Source organism: Motacilla alba, chromosome 3, assembly GCF_015832195.1.
Source record: "Motacilla alba alba isolate MOTALB_02 chromosome 3, Motacilla_alba_V1.0_pri, whole genome shotgun sequence".
Lineage (NCBI taxonomy): Eukaryota > Metazoa > Chordata > Aves > Passeriformes > Motacillidae > Motacilla > Motacilla alba.
The window spans coordinates 58,602,682-58,621,024 of NC_052018.1; the positions used below are offsets into that span (position 1 = coordinate 58,602,682).

General features: G+C 41.4%; 1 protein-coding gene across 21 annotated transcripts in view; it reads right to left on the reverse strand.

The window, feature by feature from the left end:
* Positions 1–13,775, reverse strand: part of SYNE1 (spectrin repeat containing nuclear envelope protein 1) — a 289,549-nt gene extending 275,774 nt beyond the window's left edge. For 15 of the 21 annotated variants that reach the window (XM_038130876.1, XM_038130882.1, XM_038130880.1 and 12 more), the window contains exons 1-2: positions 13,110–13,285; positions 4,106–4,371 (exon numbers count right to left, since the gene is read on the reverse strand). In XM_038130876.1, the coding sequence (XP_037986804.1) occupies positions 4,106–4,169 (64 nt within the window). In that variant the 5' untranslated portion in view covers positions 4,170–4,371; positions 13,110–13,285. Of the gene's footprint in view, positions 1–4,105; positions 4,372–12,588; positions 13,066–13,109; positions 13,286–13,329; positions 13,662–13,686 lie in introns of those variants that run through there. The other 6 variants (XM_038130885.1, XM_038130887.1, XM_038130886.1 and 3 more) reach the window with 3 other exon arrangements.
* Between the last annotated feature and the right edge of the window lie 4,568 nt (positions 13,776–18,343).

The following is an 18,343-nucleotide window of genomic DNA, read 5'->3' on the forward strand; positions in this document are numbered from 1 at the left end:
TCCTTTTCAATTTTGCTGACATTTACAAATGTAATCTTGCACTTTGGTTTTGCCGACAATAAAATTATAAACAGCACTGAAGGAGAGACACTGCCTTTTCCCCAGGAACTCACTTGGCCTCTAAAAACCAATTCTCAGCTGGTTCAGGAAGGAAAAGAAGAGCCAAAATTTAAGGTGAAGAGGATGAGGGCTAGAAAGGAAGGACAACCCAGGAGAAAAACAAACACACATCTGTGAACAGTGCTAAAGTAAGGAAGGCATAAAACTACAGAAGATTATAGCCATTTGTATGTAATTTTACATAAAATAAGGACTGGTCTTGAAGCTAATTTGACCTGCCTGTATTGAGGCTTCTCTGGAGTGTATGAGTGTTACTAGAATGATGACTCCTTTCCAGCATGGTTAGTCTTCATGCATGATCACATTGCTTGCTTTCCCACCTTAGCATCATGAAGTGTCTCTATAGTGATTTTACAAAACCCCAAAATACCCAAAATCTAAAGTGAGCCTAATAAGAACTGTGGTGCAATCCAGAAGAAATGAATAATTGAAAAAAAATTTTTATGCTTCTCTATCATTTGTAGAGCTAGTAACAATGAAGTTATTGTCTTGTAACATTGCATTGTTTAAATTATTGTACACTCTAAGGAAAAAAGTGTCCTGTTTGACTATATGGACCACCCAATAATGAACACAATGACACTCACAGAAGTCTTCATCCAGCACAAACTACTAAATGAGAAATTGAAAGGAAAAAAAAACCAGAGGGATGGAAACATGGGAATTAGAAAAGCCTGCAGTAATAGTATGCTACAGTGACTGTTCAACATCCCCTTACAAGCCAGTAAGAACAAATCAACATAATGGAATAACAAGGTCCTGCGGAATGGGACAAATGAGATATTTCTGTTTTTCAGGTTTTTTTTCTTCAGAACAGCATTAGCATGACTGCAGTCTGCCAGTAAAGTGCATACTAACAGAAAATATTTCATTTCATCATGGCAGAGACTGCAAATTCGTAAGAGATTTACCAGCCTGTCCTCCAGCACTCTTTGGTTTGATATTTGTAGCCATCAAAGATGCTTTAGGAATCTTCAGTGTGCATTTACAATGCCAATGAACTTGCACTTCCTGTAGGCTAAGGAGCAGCACTTTTGTGCCAACTGGCTTTAATTCCCAGAGTTATGCAAAATCCAGTTCCAGGAATGTAACTCATACTGATGGTGTACACCCGTTCTGTCCAGGTTTTATGGGTGCTTTTATCATATTAACAACTAGGAAGCATAAGGTACTGTACAAAACCTAGAACTAGCAAGTTTGTCTTGGCTGTTTGTCCCAGGTGAATTTCTGAGCCAGCGATACACAACGTTATTAAAAAAATCTGTACATGTACAGAGTGTATTGCAAGTATCATAATTACCAAATGGAAGTGACTGGAAATATTTATATTAAAAAACCCAAATAAACAAATTTAAAAACCCAACCAACACAGAATCAACCTTGTTTTTCTCTGAAAGATATTAGGAGAGCACATATAGTTGTGTTCACTAAAAGTGTGTACAGCAGATATTTCAGAACTGGTGTCGAGAATCCCAGTGAAGAGTGGCATTTTTCTGATATTTCCTACGCTCTCCCACCACAAGCACTCACTGGAAACCCGTGAGGCAAATTTGAGAACAATGTGGAGGAGGAAGCACAGCTTGCTTTACCTCTCAATGCTGATGAGTTTCCAGCACTGACATATTGCAGCACTGTCTAAACAGTATCACACAAGAAGAACTCTCCTGCCTCAGCTTACAGCCAGGTACAAAAAGAGGTGCTGTAAAGCACAACTGCTGCTCTGCACTGAGGATGCCCCAAAGCAGTGCCATTCCTGTTACACCTTGAATGCTGTCAATTCCACTCTCTCCTTGAGCTGTGCACCCGGCTCTGCACTGACTCTGGGCTGCCACGCAAACACACCAAGAAATATCCCTGTGCTCCTATGCCCATCTACTCCAATTTCAGCTGACTGTAATTTCTGAAAGGTGGAGCAACCTCAATACACAAGGGCTTAGGTAGTCGCAGTGCAGACTGCCTGCTCATCCATAATGCAGAACTACAGACTAAAAAAAGATTTAGGCTCCAAGCACTCTAGCTTTGGCACAGGTGATTTATTGAAATAGTGCATCTGCAGCAAAACTCAGATCCCATCAATACCAAGCTGAGCTGATTTCATCTGAGATGCAAAGAATCCAGTTACAGGTACGACTTGAAATTAACATGCGATGCCAAATTTCCATTTAGTTCAAATGTTTTCTTTTCAAATGTCTTCACTTCAGAATTCATATAACTATTTTTGCTTAATTTCCAAAAATAAAATAATATAAAAACATTATAGCAGACTGAACCACGTATCAGATTCCAGCAGAGCCAAATATATAAAAATGAAGAAAAAGTGTAAAAAAACCCAAAATGCAAATGAACAGAACAGCCATTTTGTCAGCAACAGCTTTACAGATGTTTAGAAAGTTAGCACATAACAGTCTGATAATTCATGGCCCCCATGCTCGGCAAATACCTTCTGTAGCATCCTCCTATGCATTGCTTCAGAGTACCAGCCTGGATAATCCTCCCTGAACACAGCTCAGCCCCCTGACACTTTCCTTTGCATTATTTCTCCATATCCTTTGAGTACATTTCTCTCATGCATTTCTTCATATTTCTCAGAAGGTCTCACAGTTGCATAATTATTTCATTTCTTGCTTCAAGTGTCTCAGTATTTTTTTTCTGGAATACCTACTAAGAACATGAGTTCATACAAATGTGTAGTATCCTGTGGTATACACACACTGTGTCCTAAGACCCCTGCCTGCTCTGTGGGCAAGGCTGCCTCACTGTGCCCTTGCACAGTCTCATTCAAATCTACCTGGAGTGTCTTAGTCTAATGCTTAAACCATAAATCCTCTGAGCACAAAATATTTCCTCACTCAATGTTTGTTGGCACTTTGAACAGCCATTGTCCAACACTGTGGCTTAAGAATTAGCAGACATAAAAACAGAATGGGAACATATAGTAAATGCACAAAAGGCTGAAGAAAATCAAGCAGAACCATGTTGGATTTGATGAAGTTCTGTAGCAGGTCTAAATAGAAGAGACTCTTCCATTTATCTACTGAGGCTACATGAAAATCATTCATATTAGTAGTAGCTGGTGCTGGGAAGCTAAGTTCAGATCTCCTGAACTGAAAAACAATAAATGGAAGGAAAACCCAAGAGGAGATGAAGCTTCCAGATTTAGAGGATGCAGAAGAGGGTATCAAAGGTTCTGTGCATACAAGCTTTTGTTGAGGTCAGCGGAAACTAGTCTGTAGAGGAAAGAAGGCCAGGGATTTATGGTCGAGTTTAAAAGTTAATAGGAGTGAAATCTACAGCAGCACTGAAAATTTGTTTCTTTTCAATATCATTATTTGAATAAAAAAAATCTAAATGCAACCTTTTAGCAGCAGCAGTTAGACATATAACTTCTAAAAAAACACCACAAATTTATTTAGTAATGCTATATTAGAGGAACATAAAACTATAATGAATACTCAAAGAATATTAAAAAGACATCCTGTGATGTGTTATCTAAAAGGTCATCAACTTGAGGACTAATAATAAGCTCACTGAGCTATGAACTCTTCAATGTCTAACAATATAATAAAGCTGTTCCCATTACTAAACTAATACATATTAGTTTATCAGTATAAAAGATCTACCAGATGACTTCGTAGTTGGGAAAAGGATGAGCATCATTTCTACTCTCTTTTCTATGAGAAAACTGATACACACATCAGATAACCTGGAAGAAACAGAACCAAAACCAGTCTCATAAGCTTCAATTCAGTGTACTGTCCCATGGAGCCACGTCCATGTCAACTGCTCTAAGCATCACTGCTAATGCTATGCCAAAAGCAACATATAATCACAGCCATTAAGAGATACTAGAAGCACATCCCATAGATAAGTTTAGAAAAGTTACTAAACTTCAGAGATATTGCTCTGACTGTTTAGTATAGTAGAAAATAGGAACTTCCACTTACAAGGGTGCAGCAGAGAGTGCCAGCCCAAGACAGCCACTTACCTTGAAGCTGTTGCATGACATTGGCAATGTCTCTAGATCTTGCCACTAGTCGGGATGAAGCCATGATTTCTTTGCAGCGAGTCCACTTCCCCTAACAGAATTCTCCCTCCAAGCTGTGGAGCTCAGTGAGATGAGGATCTTGGACAGCTTCCTTTTAGCGTTCAACCCTCAGCCGTGGCAGAGCATCCCTGGGCCAGTCAGACACTCGCAGTCCAACGCTGGCCCCCATAGGGCCGGGGCAAGGCAATGGTAAACAACCTCAAAATCTGAGAAAGAAAGTACCAAAGTTTAGAGGAAACTTTTACCAGAAAAAATTAAGCAGTCTGAGTTTTAACAGCTATCTTAACAGGTAAAGGGTTTGTGTTTTGGCAGTAATGTATGCCCCAGCCAGCGATATAATTAATGCTGAAGGCTTGCTTGGCAATCATCAAGCAGAATGAAGCTGCAAAAACAAACCATTAAATACAACTGGCAATGCACCAGACATCAATGCTTTCCTGAGGATGCTTTTGGATATTGTTTTAGAAATAATAATAATATTATACTTATTAAAAGTAATACTGTAATACTTTTTAACGTAGAGACTATTAAGCTTAAAAGAAAAACAAAACCACTTGTAAAAATCCAAAAACTGTATAACTCTCATTCTATTTCCTTCCACCACTGTAGGAAGTAGCATCTAACAGAAACTCATTGGTCAGGATAACTCCTAAGTCCACTCGACAATGTGGTCTATTCTGAAATATTGAGATTAATATACTTAATTATTAAATAAAGTTGTATGTATTTTTTTTTGTATAACAGTGCTGTATTTTGTGTCATTTAACATCAAAAGCTGTGAACTAGAACTGCTACACAGACACTGCTACACTTCTACATCTATAATAAAAATCTATGTGACTATAAATCTGGTCTAAAAATAATCTAATTAGATTTTTCAGATAATACTATCAATAACATCTTATCTTCTGAGGAACAAGTGCATGTTGTGTATGTATGCAGTGATTTCCCTGATAAGAAATGTATATACACCAATAATAATTATATCATATAGTCTGGGTGCACCCCAAATTCAAGATGACATGCAGCTGATCAATATCACAAATGAGAGTGGGTTTATTTGTGTTGTGCACTTTCTTCTTTTCCTGGCCCCAAGGTCTGTCAGAGAATAGAGTCCTCCGTTATCAGACAAGCCTTTAGGCTGCACAGCTTCAGGCATGATGAACTGTCCCAAAGGAGCTGTGTCAACATGTAAGGGCAGCCAGAGGAAATGATATTTCAACATTTCCTTTTCTAACCCTTCAACCCCATGCCTGACCCAAGGCCCATCCTGCTTTCCCTCTTATTGATGTTTTTTGTTGTATGTTTACCTTGTGTCTTAGAGACCTAAATGCTGTTCAGATCAGCAGCCCCAAGCTGGCTTTAAATCAGTGGAGGTGAGGGAGGCACACTTCTGATGGGCCACAGGGCAGAACAGACTGCAAAGTCCACCCATGTCTCTGTGCTGTTCTCTTGCATGCCATGGCCCTCGTGGTACTAATACCACTCCAGACACACTGCTGCTATTTTTACATATGTCTACACTCTACATGACACCTGGATGCTCATATATACCACTCTCTTTCCATCTGTGTCTGCTCTTTCCTTTAAGGGGCTTCTCCCCTTCATAGCCCTTCCCACCTTCCAGGCTTTGCCCCACACACTTCTTGGGGTACACAGGGACTCTGCCTATCAGTCACCACTTCCCAAGCATGGAGAGGGACCCTGGAAGGAGCCTCATGGTTGTGTCAGCCAGGCATGAGAAGGTGCCACCAACGCACCTTTCAGCCACAACACTGGCTAGGGCTGATGGTCCCCTGGTGTTGCTAAATCTCTGCAGAGAGCATCAGCAACAGCACACCAAATAGCATCTGACTGAGTGGATGGGGAGCAGGAGGAGGATTTCTGTTGCTTGTGCTCCCACATGACAGCTTGGTGAACTTTGCGTCCTCTGCAATATTTAAATGAAACATCAGCTTTCCTAACCTCATCCAAACCAGAAATATTTGTAACTCAGTGGGTTACATGTAGCCTTGTTTGTGCAGCAGTGGCGCTGCTAACATTTTGAGCAGTACTCTAAGCTGGGTACAGCCACTTCTGGTAGCAAACTGCTAGACTAATTTATGGGCAGGGATAATGGGTTTTAAAAATGCCTCATCTGATTGGGGTTTTGGCTTACAGCAGTAACAATATCAGAACACCAGTTCACTCACACTGTGACAGAGCTGGCATAAATCAGCTGTACATGAGCACATTTACAGGAGCTGTGGAACATGCTGATCCAAGTCCAAGTTAAAAGAGTCTGGGAAAGTGTTATGAAGATGTATGTTCAATATACTCATACAGCAGGCTGAGTCACTGTGCAGCGATAAATGGCAGACTTGCAATTAATAATTTATTTAGCTGATATTAAATTATACGCTGCATAAGAAGAATGTGTGTTTCTAAATATGGCTCCCCATTCAAAAGCTCCTTTGCAAGCAGTAGGAATTAACTCATTTAAAGGTGACATGAGTTAGTACAGGTAGGAAGGAAAGATTCTTGTGTGCCTAGTCACCTCCACAGGCAGAAAACCACAGCTCAGAACACAGCAAAACACCAGCAGAATAGATAAAACAAAGCTTCATGCACTCTTCTCACCTCTCTTCAGGCAATACCTGAAGTTTCACAGAACAAAAAATCCTATGTGGATGGTCACGTATTTAATGTAATGTAGAATGGGAATTTTTCATGGCTTTTACAAATACTTAAAGCCATCAACAAAATATTTTTTCCTGATGAAAGATTACCTTTTTCAGATTTTTAAGCATTAAAATGTTAATTATTTGGATAGTTGCCACACAAAATAATTTTTAATAAAGTGAATGACTTAAATTTGTGTGTCAGACACAAAGATGTGTCTTCAGATGGATATGTTTTCAAAATACATGGGTTTTTAATAAAGTGCATGGCTTAAATCTCATAAGCCTTTGCCTGAAGCTAACCCTGAATATGAGCTATTCCCAGATTTAGCATTCAACAAGTAATTATTCAATATTATATTTTTTTTTTTTTAAATCTGAACATACATGGAATCAACACACAAGAGTGAAATAGGGTTTGCATATAAATTAGGTAAATCTTTTATTATGTTTGCCAATTTTCTAGATTTAATGGATAAAGTTACACAGACACTATTTTCTTATATTAATGTACCGGTACTCTGGGTTTTGATGAAAAAAAGAAACATTAACTTCTCTCATATAAGAGCCATTAGGATTTATTAGTTGCAGTTTATAATTCTCTGGATTATTTTGTTCCTCCCTTCAAAAGCCAGGAAAGTGAGACAACGATTCTATGGAAGAAGTAAGAAAAACACCGCACCTATTGTGGGTTAACTTTTCTGGGTCCCCTGTTTAATCCTCTTTTTCTCATTGTGCTCAGGAGCACTTTGAATTAGAAAAGATATTTTCCTTTTATTGGTAAAACTAGAATACAATTGGCAAGACCAGACTGTAATTTATCTTTTAAAGTTTACAAAACATATTAAAGGCAAACAGACCTGCCTGTCAGCAGGTTCCAGAAAAACAAGGAGACATCCGCTAGGTGCAGAGGACATATGCAATGTGCAACAAGGGCTGAAGATAAACCTGACCAAGAAGAGGTAAACAATTCGCTGACTGTACTTCATGTTGCCACAAATTGCAAATTCCAGATGACCTCACCAGTTTTTCCTTCCAATCTCAACCATTCTGTGATTCCCAGTACACCAGGTTGATGCCACATATAGCAGCCAGGAGAAGAAGCTACTTATGTGAAAGTATGGCTGTAGCTGAAAATACTGGTTTAGATTTCTATAAACTCCCATTATAGCACCAGAATAGATAAAGAAACTCCAGATAAACAAGGATACACAAATAATAAACAAAGATATTGAAGAGAGCAAGAAATAGACAGGGGCAGGCAGTGAAAGGACTGTTCCTAATCTGGGACATTTGAAAAAGAGATATTTGAGAGGACAATAAACAGAGTAATAAATTCAAGGAAGTCCTGCAGCTAGAAGACATTTACAAATCACATGTTACACAGATAAAAAAAATACAGTGGAGTGACTGAAATAACTATAGCACATGAACTGAACAGAATCTCAGGAGCAACTTAAATAAGGTCAAGCGCTGGGGTGCCATTATGTATTAACAAACAGGCAGACTTCCTCGTAAGCAAGAGTTGCACGGAACTGATAAATGGGAAAAAAAAACCCCAGGAAAATAATTTCCAAGCCTAGTTTACTGCTGTAGTGCTAGAAGTCCACTTTGATCCACAGATTCCATTTCTGAAATGGAAGAGGTTTTGGAAATGCTGCCCGGTTGGTCGACACTACTGGAACAGATGCAATTCTATGAGACAGCAGTGAGCCTCCTGCCAGTCAGGAATAAATGACTCACAGAAAGATAGGAACCAGAATTTTCTGGAGGTTATAACTGCGTTTTTAAACAGCAAATAGTCAGAAAAACAGCTGGTTTAGTTGGGTGTTAGTTGTTAGTAGGAAGAAAATGCTAATCAATAGAAAATAGCTCCAACTAAGGAAGTAATTGACGTTGTCCAAAATATTACAAGAATAATCCAAAGCATTTGAGGAGGTCAGGAGATGATTTAGAAACACAGTGCTTAAAAAAATAAAAGGGAAATTGGCAGAGAGATCAATTAGACTGAAAAGCACAGTGCCTCCCCTGTTATGCAGGCTGGGGTTTTCTTTAAATCCAAAGTCTAGCAGCTTTACACCTGCTCAGAACAGAATAAAACTGCTCCAGATGTAATTGGAAGAGCCATCACTCAGAAATAAGTGGGCAGAAACAGAGCATGAGAATTGAAGAGCACTGCCATAGTGTGTGCTGAATACAGGCTTGAAGAGAGACGTGCTAAAAGACCATCTGAGAAATAAAGACAGCAAGCAACTGGTTTTTAGCCAGACAAGTAAAAACAAAATAGAAAATAAGATCAAGGGGAGATTAATTTGCCTCAGTTAGCATTATACTGATTTTTCCACTGAAGACATTTCTGATAGACAAAGGCATGATGAAAAATGGAAGCAGTGCCTCTTAAATAAACTCAAAGTTAAAAGTGGAAAAACTCAATAAAATTCATTCCAGGATATTGATAACCAGTAGATTATGTATTGAGAATCCATTTGTAAACTTATTTGAATATATCTGTCAAGTTGCACTTGATGCCTACTGGATATATAAAATTCAGAGCTAGGATGAAGAAGTGGGGTAGAGTGATTCAACAGGGTTCTTATATTTTCCTCAAAGAAAATGCAGTATCTCCTCACTGATCTTCCAAAATCCAGGCCAACAGAGGAGTCCCTTTGGTAATTTTTTCTGACAGCTGAACTGCAAGTTTGCAGTTCGTCGCTTAAACCCAATGCAGCAGAAGCGTATCAGTGGATACTGGAACTTTCCCAAAGGCAATGGGACGTAACCGCACACCACATAAGATCATGGAAAATGCAATTTTGGCTCTGAAAGGTGTTTTTGATGGTTGAATACCAACACTGTCAATCTGTGCTTCCTTTCTCTACTGACAAAAAATGCATTGAAACAGGAACACTGAAACACAATGTTCTTTCTCACTGACCATCCAACCTCACACTGACTTAATGTGCAGTAACTACCTGGAGGTATTGAAATTTGTTTTTCTTGGGGAAAGTGGGGCAGCAGAGAGAGAGATTTAGATCCTTTCTGGAACTCCAGATTATTTTGGTTCATCTAGGTATCCTTAAGCATATTTTGGAGTTGAACAGAAGTATTTTTCATTCTGCATGAAGGTCTTGCAACAGCAATTAATAATTTGCAAGTTCAAGGTAATTTGCACATCTGACATTTAAATGGCATATATGGCACACAATCTTCTATGTTTTACCTACCATTGTACTCCAGTATTTAAAAAATATTTGTAGGATCCTAGTCATGCACATACCTATGTATGTATTTACATTTCAGCAAGTGAGCATTTTATTATCTGCTTTTTATTAGTATTTTTGTAAGATGGATGAAAATCCAATGGTGTCATTTTTGTCTTGAAAGCTGTAATTCCATTTGAACAGAAAATGCAAACTGTTCTAGGAGAAAACAAAAGGCAGAGACTTGCTTTTTTTAGGAAAATTGGCAGAACATACATTTTTAGATATATGCAAAGAAAGGTCATTCAGACTTATTGACACAACAAAAAGTTAAAGACAGCCTAAACTACAATTTAGAAGTAGTAACAGATTGAAATTGTGCAGGAATATATTACAGTCATATAGCTGTTGGTAATAGCAGGACTAAGGTAATGAACTACTGTGATCAGTAGTTCATTACCTTCTACAAACACAGGATATAATCCTTGCCTAAAAGAGCTTACTATCTGCGCAGACAAAGACAGGGTGAGATTAAGATCAGAGGTCACAATACACAAGCAAATAGGACAGAGTGAAGTTCACATCTGAAGTGTAAGCCAGTTAATTGTAGGAGAATTGTTCTGATTTTTCTGGTTTAACACTGATGGTATCTAGGAGTTCTGTGGCATAACATGACCTATAGCACAAGACTATTGCAGAGGTACATCTGTGGGAGAAAAAATAAAAAGGACCACTAAAATAGAAAACACTGGAGCATCTCAGGAAAGGGTGGGTCAAACCAAGTTTGAGATAAGCAAGTAAGCGTCAGTTCTTTGGTATTCCTGCACATCTCCCAAGCAAGAAACTTAGCTATAACTTACAAGCAAGTGGCAGACAACTGCCAAATGAATGCAAAAGCAGAAACCCCTCTGGTTTTCCCTTTAAATTGTGCCTATGGGTGAAACAAAGCGAAAAGTCCATTGACTTCAGATGTACACCACCGCTGTTAGTTTTATGACCTCTAAGGAGACACAAGAACTCTAAAGTTTTGTCGCTAGCTATGGTAAGGAGTAAGTATAAGAACAATTGTTCATGTTTAATGTATGTACTTTCTCAAAAACTACTGCCACTAGTTGCTAAGAAAAGAATTGAGCCACAACTGAACTTCCTTTAACATAGCATAGCCGAGGTGGGTTAATGTGGTGTCTTGTCTGAAGGGTGAATGCATGTATATTGCTCTTGGGACCAAAGCTCTGCAGACCCCCACCAATCACTCTCACTGTGCTGGCCTTGAAAGGTTCATGCCTTGTTCAGTGCCTCACCCAGGAAGATCCTCTTCATTGCCAGGAACTCTTACTCTGTCCCCAAATTTAACAGAGTGCTGTTCTTTTCCTGTGTGCCTCTGCCCTCTCTGATCCAGTATCAAAGTTAGTTTCTCTGAGCAGTGTGCTCACCGACAGGCTGTGTAACTCTGCATGGCTCCAGTGAAGTTCTTAAGGTCTCAAAAAAACATCATTGAGGACTCTCGTATTTATTAAAGAGAAAGTAATAGTGCATGAAGGCATACAGTCATTACAAGTTTCCTGTGTCTGTATTAATGACAGCAGTCCAAATCACTACTGAAACTTATTACAACAGCCTAAAGTAAAAATAGAATAAAATTTTAAAAAATCTCAAATGTATTTAGATTCACCTGTAAAATATGTAAGCACTGGTGTTTTATACTCAGCAACATGGAATTTCATAATATTGACACATATTATTTCTGAAAGTAATAATAAACAAAACAAACCAAAGCAGACACTACGAACAGCAATTAAAGGAACAGGTGGGAACTGTAGGGATTATTCCTTCTGCATTCACATCTAACAGGGTTTGCAAAGATGAGAATTTAATCATTGCAACACGCAGCACCATGCTCATTCTGGAGAGCTCCTTTCTCAGGGCAAAACATCTGTGTGAAACACTCCAAATAACAGTGCCTGACTCTCACCAGAAAAGAAGTAACTCCAAAATTTTAAAGCTGTACCTCAGAAAGCAGTTTTTTTAATGTCATTCAGTACACAACAAACATTTATTATAACAAACAAAGAAAGCCTGTTTACCAACCAAAATGACATAGCAGCCTTTTTTTTTCCTGTCTGGTGGCAACATGTTAACATAGCCCATCAGCATTTACAGCTTGGGATCTGTTTAATATTGAAGTGCACGCAAGAATCACAAAAATAATTATCAGAGATCACGGGGAGCAGACAGTCCATCACTAGTACTACTACAGGAAAGCGTGTGCCTGTTAGGAGTCGTTCAACAGGCTCCGCACTAGAAGAGTTCTGGCAGGCAGCCAGAAACACCACATACTATTTCCCTACAAGCCACATAGGTATACATCCCTCACAGCCAGATGCACTGGAGTTTCCCTCAGCATCAAACAGATGATTTACATAAGTATTTCCTCATCAAATTCCAATATATGGTCTTTCGTGGCAGGGTACTAATACTCCTTACAAGCACTTCTCCTCAGCACGAATACGATTGGCAAAATCCTAGTAACAACCTTGTCGGTGAGTATTTCAGCAGGTCTTACCTCCGAGGAGTTACCACACAAGCCAGGGAACATATGGGCTCTACGCGTCTCTGTCGTGGTGCACTTGTCCTTTTTGCACCATCACTGCGTGCAACCCAGGCTAAAACTGGCTTCCCGGGAGCGCCCATCAATAGTCACATTTCCTTTGGTTAACTACGTTTTGGCCTGCAGTGTGTGACTGAGCATAAAACTGGCTATCTCTGCAACACACACGTACGCGCACTACGAGAGGACAACCACCACAGCCCTCCGCCGGGTTTGTCCGCTCCGAAAAGGGCAAAACCCCAAACCCACCCCGAAACACGGCCAAACTCCGCAACCACGGCACGGAGTTTCGGATTCACCTCAAGACAGTTCTGCGCAGGGGGGGCAGGAGGCGGCTGGGGGGCAGCCGGCAGAGGCTGCCCCATGGGACCCCCTTCTTCCCGGCCGCGCTCCTGCCACTCGCGGGCTCACCGAAGCCGCCGAACACCCCCGTCCCCGGGAGCCCCTCGCTCCGGCCCCGCGCCGCCGCGCCCTACCTCAGCCCTGCGCACCGCGCTGCTCCGCGCCTCGGTGCGCCCGGCGCAGCTGCCTGGTTACGGAGCACAACACGGCGCGCCGCCCCGCCCCGCCGGCCCGCGGCGAGGAAGCAGGTGCGGGGGTGGGCAGAGGGCGGGAGCGCGGGTGCGTGTGCCGGGGATGCGTGTGCCGGGGATGCGTGTGCCGGGGGTGCGTGTGCCGGGGGTGCGTGTGCCGTACCTTTGCGGCGCGTCCCAGTGCGCGGCCCCGCCGCCTGCGAGCTGCAGCCCGTGCCCCGGTGCCCGCTGTCCTTGCGCGCATCGCGGGGGGGCCGCGCCCCGCCCCGCCCCGCCGCGGCTGCAGCAGCAGCAGCAAAGCCGGGGCAGCTTGTCCGGGGGCGGCTGCGTTGACCGCTGTGCCGGGGAGTGGTAGGACAAGACACCGGCTTCACCCCCGAAGTGCGTTCTTGGCGAGTAGCCGAAATACTCCTGAGAACGACTGTATCTAGCTGTCGCTGCTAATTACTATTACTAGTTATATTACTATTGTTATTATTATTATTATTGCTGCAATGTGGAGCGTGCTGTAGGGCATTACCTTTGGCGTAGGCTCCAGAGCATCATCACGCATAAGGCAGAGAGCTGCACAAGCAAACTGGGACAGCAGCTCTTACATAACAGCAGCAGGACAGAAATATTCAAAGGAGCTGGAAAGACGGTCTGCCACTTTCGAGCTCAGACCACGCTAACCATGCAACAGTGCTTGTGTCCCCAGCATAAAACGTGATTCTGCCTCTTCCAAAGACATTGCACAATCCCTATGACTTAATTTTGCTTTTTCCCTGCTTCATTTTATTGATGCCATTAAGGCTAGCTTCATGCAGGAGACAGAAGGATATTTTTCTGCTTAAGAGATGGATCATCTCTGCTCTATGTCATTGGGGAAAAAAAACCCACTCATTTGGAGCTGAAATTGAGAAGTTGGGAGAAGCAGTGCCAATGAACCTCTTAGTTTTCATCGTTTCTGGCAGTGCTGCAGTCATTCTACAACATTAGCATGCAGGGTGTTTACTGAGTGGATGGATAAAATCTGAGTTAGGCAGCAGAGATTACTCAGCATCACCCATCCTTTAGCACCAGACATAGTAACATTGGTGCTACCCTTGTGATTCGAACACTTACACTTGTGGCACCTATCCCAACACCGTGCAATTATGGATTGCACACTTGGAGCCAGGGTCCTGTGTGGAAGAAGCAGACATACCAGGAGCTACAGCAAGAATTCATGTGAAACTGGGATGTACATATCTAGGTCACCTCCAGCCATCCACAGAAATTACCTCTTTCTGACAATGAGTGTAACCAGGCATATTGGGCCTGAAATTTTTCTCCTTTTGTGGGGTTGTGGGATTTTTTGGTTGGTTGGTTGGAGGGGGGGAGGGATGTTCTGGGTTGGGGGGAGGGTGTGCCGGAGGGGAACTGAAAAGCTTTTCTCATTCAGTTTTTCTTACCTCTTTGTCCTTCTTCTCTGCCTTACCCCATGCCAGTTGCAGTACCCAAAATAGCAAAGGAAGAGGATGCTAACCTGTTTCTGAGTTCCACCTTTCTACTTACATCTTTTTGCTGAAAAAATTCTTCACTTTGCTGCCTCTTTCAGAAAATACTATCTTACTTTTTCTAGGTTTAAGAATATGAGTGTTAACCTGAATGAGAGCATCTTCACTGCAAAAGCTCAGACTTCATATAGTAATACTACTATTGTTTGAAGCAGTTCAGCTTGTACTAAGTACTTGTTAGTGTAAGCTTCAATTTCAGCACTAAATGCGGCACTGTATATTTTGAAAGCTCAGCTAGAAAAAAAATTGTCTGTGCTATCCTAAGAACAATGTATTTGTAATTATTACTTTTAATATTTTGCTTTTAACTGGTAAAAAATCAGGATCTGAAACTGTTGCCACTTGGATATGTGTAAATATCTTTTCTGAAAGGACAGACAATTAGATTTGATAATATATAGCACCCTCAAGGGCTTCTTCTTTTAGCTGAGATATGAAGAGGTCTTTCACACTGAAGAATTTGGGGTACTCTTCCTCAAAAGAGAAATGCTGCCTATAAAAGAGGTACAGTAACATTTTGGTTTGCCTCAGTATTATATCACTCTCTACTTGGTCCAGTTTGGGTTGCCAGACTTCAAAAAATATCTAAATCAAGTAGAGAAAATCCAGAGGACAGCCATGGGAATGGTGGAAAGTTTAGAACACTTAATCCAAAAGAAAAGTCTGAAATCATTATTCAATCTGGAGATTAAAAACTGGCATGAGGTATAAAAACATTCTAAAGGAGCACTGAAAGGAAGGGAATCATCATTTCTCAGTGTCCACCGTACATAGGACAAGAAGTAATCTGCTTACCTTGTACATGATATTGCCACATCAGAACCAAAAATTTTAGAAGGAAATAAAGCTTTGCACCACATACCATAAGAAGGAAGTGAAACTGGTGTCATGGAAAATGTTTAAGCTCAGACTAGACAAGTGTGTTCCTGGAAGGCATTTTTAATTTTTTAGTACTTTGTCAGGGTGCAGAACAAGATGTCTCTGTAAATGTCTTGATCTCTTTTGAGTCCATTTGTTGTAACTGTGAAGCCTGGTTTGATGGTGAGCCTGGTTTGAGTAAAAGAGCATACCCTTCCTCCTGCAGGTTTTGTAGTGAGCAATAGTTGCCACTTCCTTCCTGTCCTAAACTGCCACACAGTATCTATGTACAACCTGGAAGCGTTGCCACACTACATCTGGTTTCCAAGTACTGCATCAAGCATAAATATGTAAACATTTAATCAAAAATCATATCGTTTGAACAAAGACTTCTAAAATCATCAAGCCCAGCTGTTAACCCAGTCCATGTCCAGTGCTTTACCTTGTCCCTAAGCATCACATCTACATCTCTTTTAAATGAGAGGGACCTCCAGGGACAGGGAATCAATGATGTAGCTGGGCAGCCTGTTCCAGTGAATGATGTTTCCCACAAAGAAATTTTCCTAAAATCCAGTCTAAACTTCCCCTGATGCAACTTGAGGCTGTTTGTTCTTGTACTATCACTTATTAATAGGGAGAAGAGACTGGCATCCATCTTGCTACAGCCTCCTTTCAGGCAGCTGGAGAGAACAGAAAAGTCTTCCCTGAGCCTCCTTTTCTCTAGGAGAGAAAGAACCCTAGCTTCCTCAGCCACTCCTCACAAGACTTGTGCTCCAGACCCTTCACAGCTCTGTTGCACTTTTCTGGCCATGCTCCAGCACCTCAATATCCTTCTTGTAGTAAGGGGCCCAAAACAGGATTCAAGGTGTGGCCTCAGCAGTGCTGGGTACAAGGGAACAATCACATCCCTGGTCCTGCTGGATATGGTTTTTTTTATCTGTTTGCCGTTGGCCTTCTTGGCCACCTGGGCACAGCTGGCTCAGACTCAGTGGTTCTTGACCAGCACCCCAGGTTCCTCTCCCCTCAGGCCACTTTCCACCTACTCTTCTCCAAGACTCTAGTACTGCCTGGGGTTGTTGTGCCCCAGAGGCAGGACCTGGCACTTGGCTTTGTTGAACATCATACAATTGGCCTCAGCCCATTGATCCAGCCTGTCCAGATCCCTCTCCCTCCCAGCCTGTCCAGATCCACACTCCCCAGAAGATCCACACTCCCTCCCAGCCTGGTGTCACAACTGCAAACTGACTGAGGTTGCACTTGATCCGCTCACCCAAATCGTTGATAAAGATATTAAATGAAGGAAAGGAACTGACCCGGGACTGACACCTGGGGAACACTTGTGGAGCACCACCTTTTATCCCTGAGCCAAAGCTCTCTGTTCTGCCAGGGCGGGCTTTCCTGCTGGCTCATCTTTCAGTGCCTTGGGACAGCCTGCTCCTGCACATTTAAGATTTCCTTCCTGAAGAATGACTAGCCTTCCTGGACTCCTTTGCCTTTCAGGGCTGCCTCCCAAGGGACTGTTAGCCAGTCTCCTAAACAGGCTAAAGTCTGCCCTCCAGAAGTCCAAGGTAGCTGAAATCTCTCCTTACTTCTCCAAGAATCTCTAAGCTGTAAAACTGCATGATTTTTTTACATAGTTTTGTATGTTGTACTTATGTGCTTAAGTTTTATATTTGAGTGTAACAAAACCTGGGCGAACAAATTTTGAAAATAAAATAAAGATACAACTAGAAGCCAGAGAATACATTCCCTCTAACATGAAATTACATTAAATACTGAATTACATGAAATACACTGAATTACATGAAATACAGCAACACACCATTTCACTTCCCTTGCATTGTGCTGAAATATATATAGTGGGATGAGATTACACAAAATTATGTGGGAGTGGAAAAAAAATCAGGAAAAAATAATCTGCTAAACTAGTATATTATACTGTGATATGTGATACATTCTTTTAAGTGAAGTTATTAACTTATAACAGCTTAGAGATAATTAGGATTTATATGTACTGAATGAGCTCAGTCTAGCATATGGCAAGAGTCGAGCTAAAACAAATGGCATTTATTTCTAGTGTTAGTCACCCCATTTTTTGTCAAGAAAGTCATTATATCCTTTCAAAATGTATTGTTTTGACAATTTTCTCTTGTTTATGCTTCACAAGTTACAAGTTAAATTTGAAAAAAACCCTAAAATCTCAAACGTCTATACAAGAATGAAAAGTGGATGCTCCAATATTGTCTAAAATAGGACTCGAAGGTTATTACTTGTAGGTCTTAATCAAGCAGAAGAACTTCCAGCCTAAAAATTCCACTAGAAGCTGCCCAATCCAGCAGCTGAATAGCAGCAAGGCTGCCATGGGTTCCTATCCCAACATGCAGCCAGCAGCAAAGCTGAGTGTGCACCCCCAAGAGGTGTGTGTGCTCATGGTATAAATGTGCAGGCACAGGAATGTGTGGCTGCATGCAGAGCCCAGCAGGGACCAAAATCACAGTGCTCATGCTGACACCTGGCACAGGACCAGCCTGATCCTGCCTCATCAGGGTGAAAGCCTGAGAGCAGAAAATATAATCAAATACACATACAGCCATAAGTGTGTATACCCCTCTCATAGTTGGTGTAAAACACTCCATTGTGCCAGCACTTGGCCCCTGGATCACAGTCTGCCCAGCTCCTGAGGCCTGAGTCCTGCTCCTCTGGCAGGTAAAGACTCACTGACCCATCAACAAACACTGCTCCTTTTTACAGGACACCTTTTATCCCCTTAGCCTTCCATTT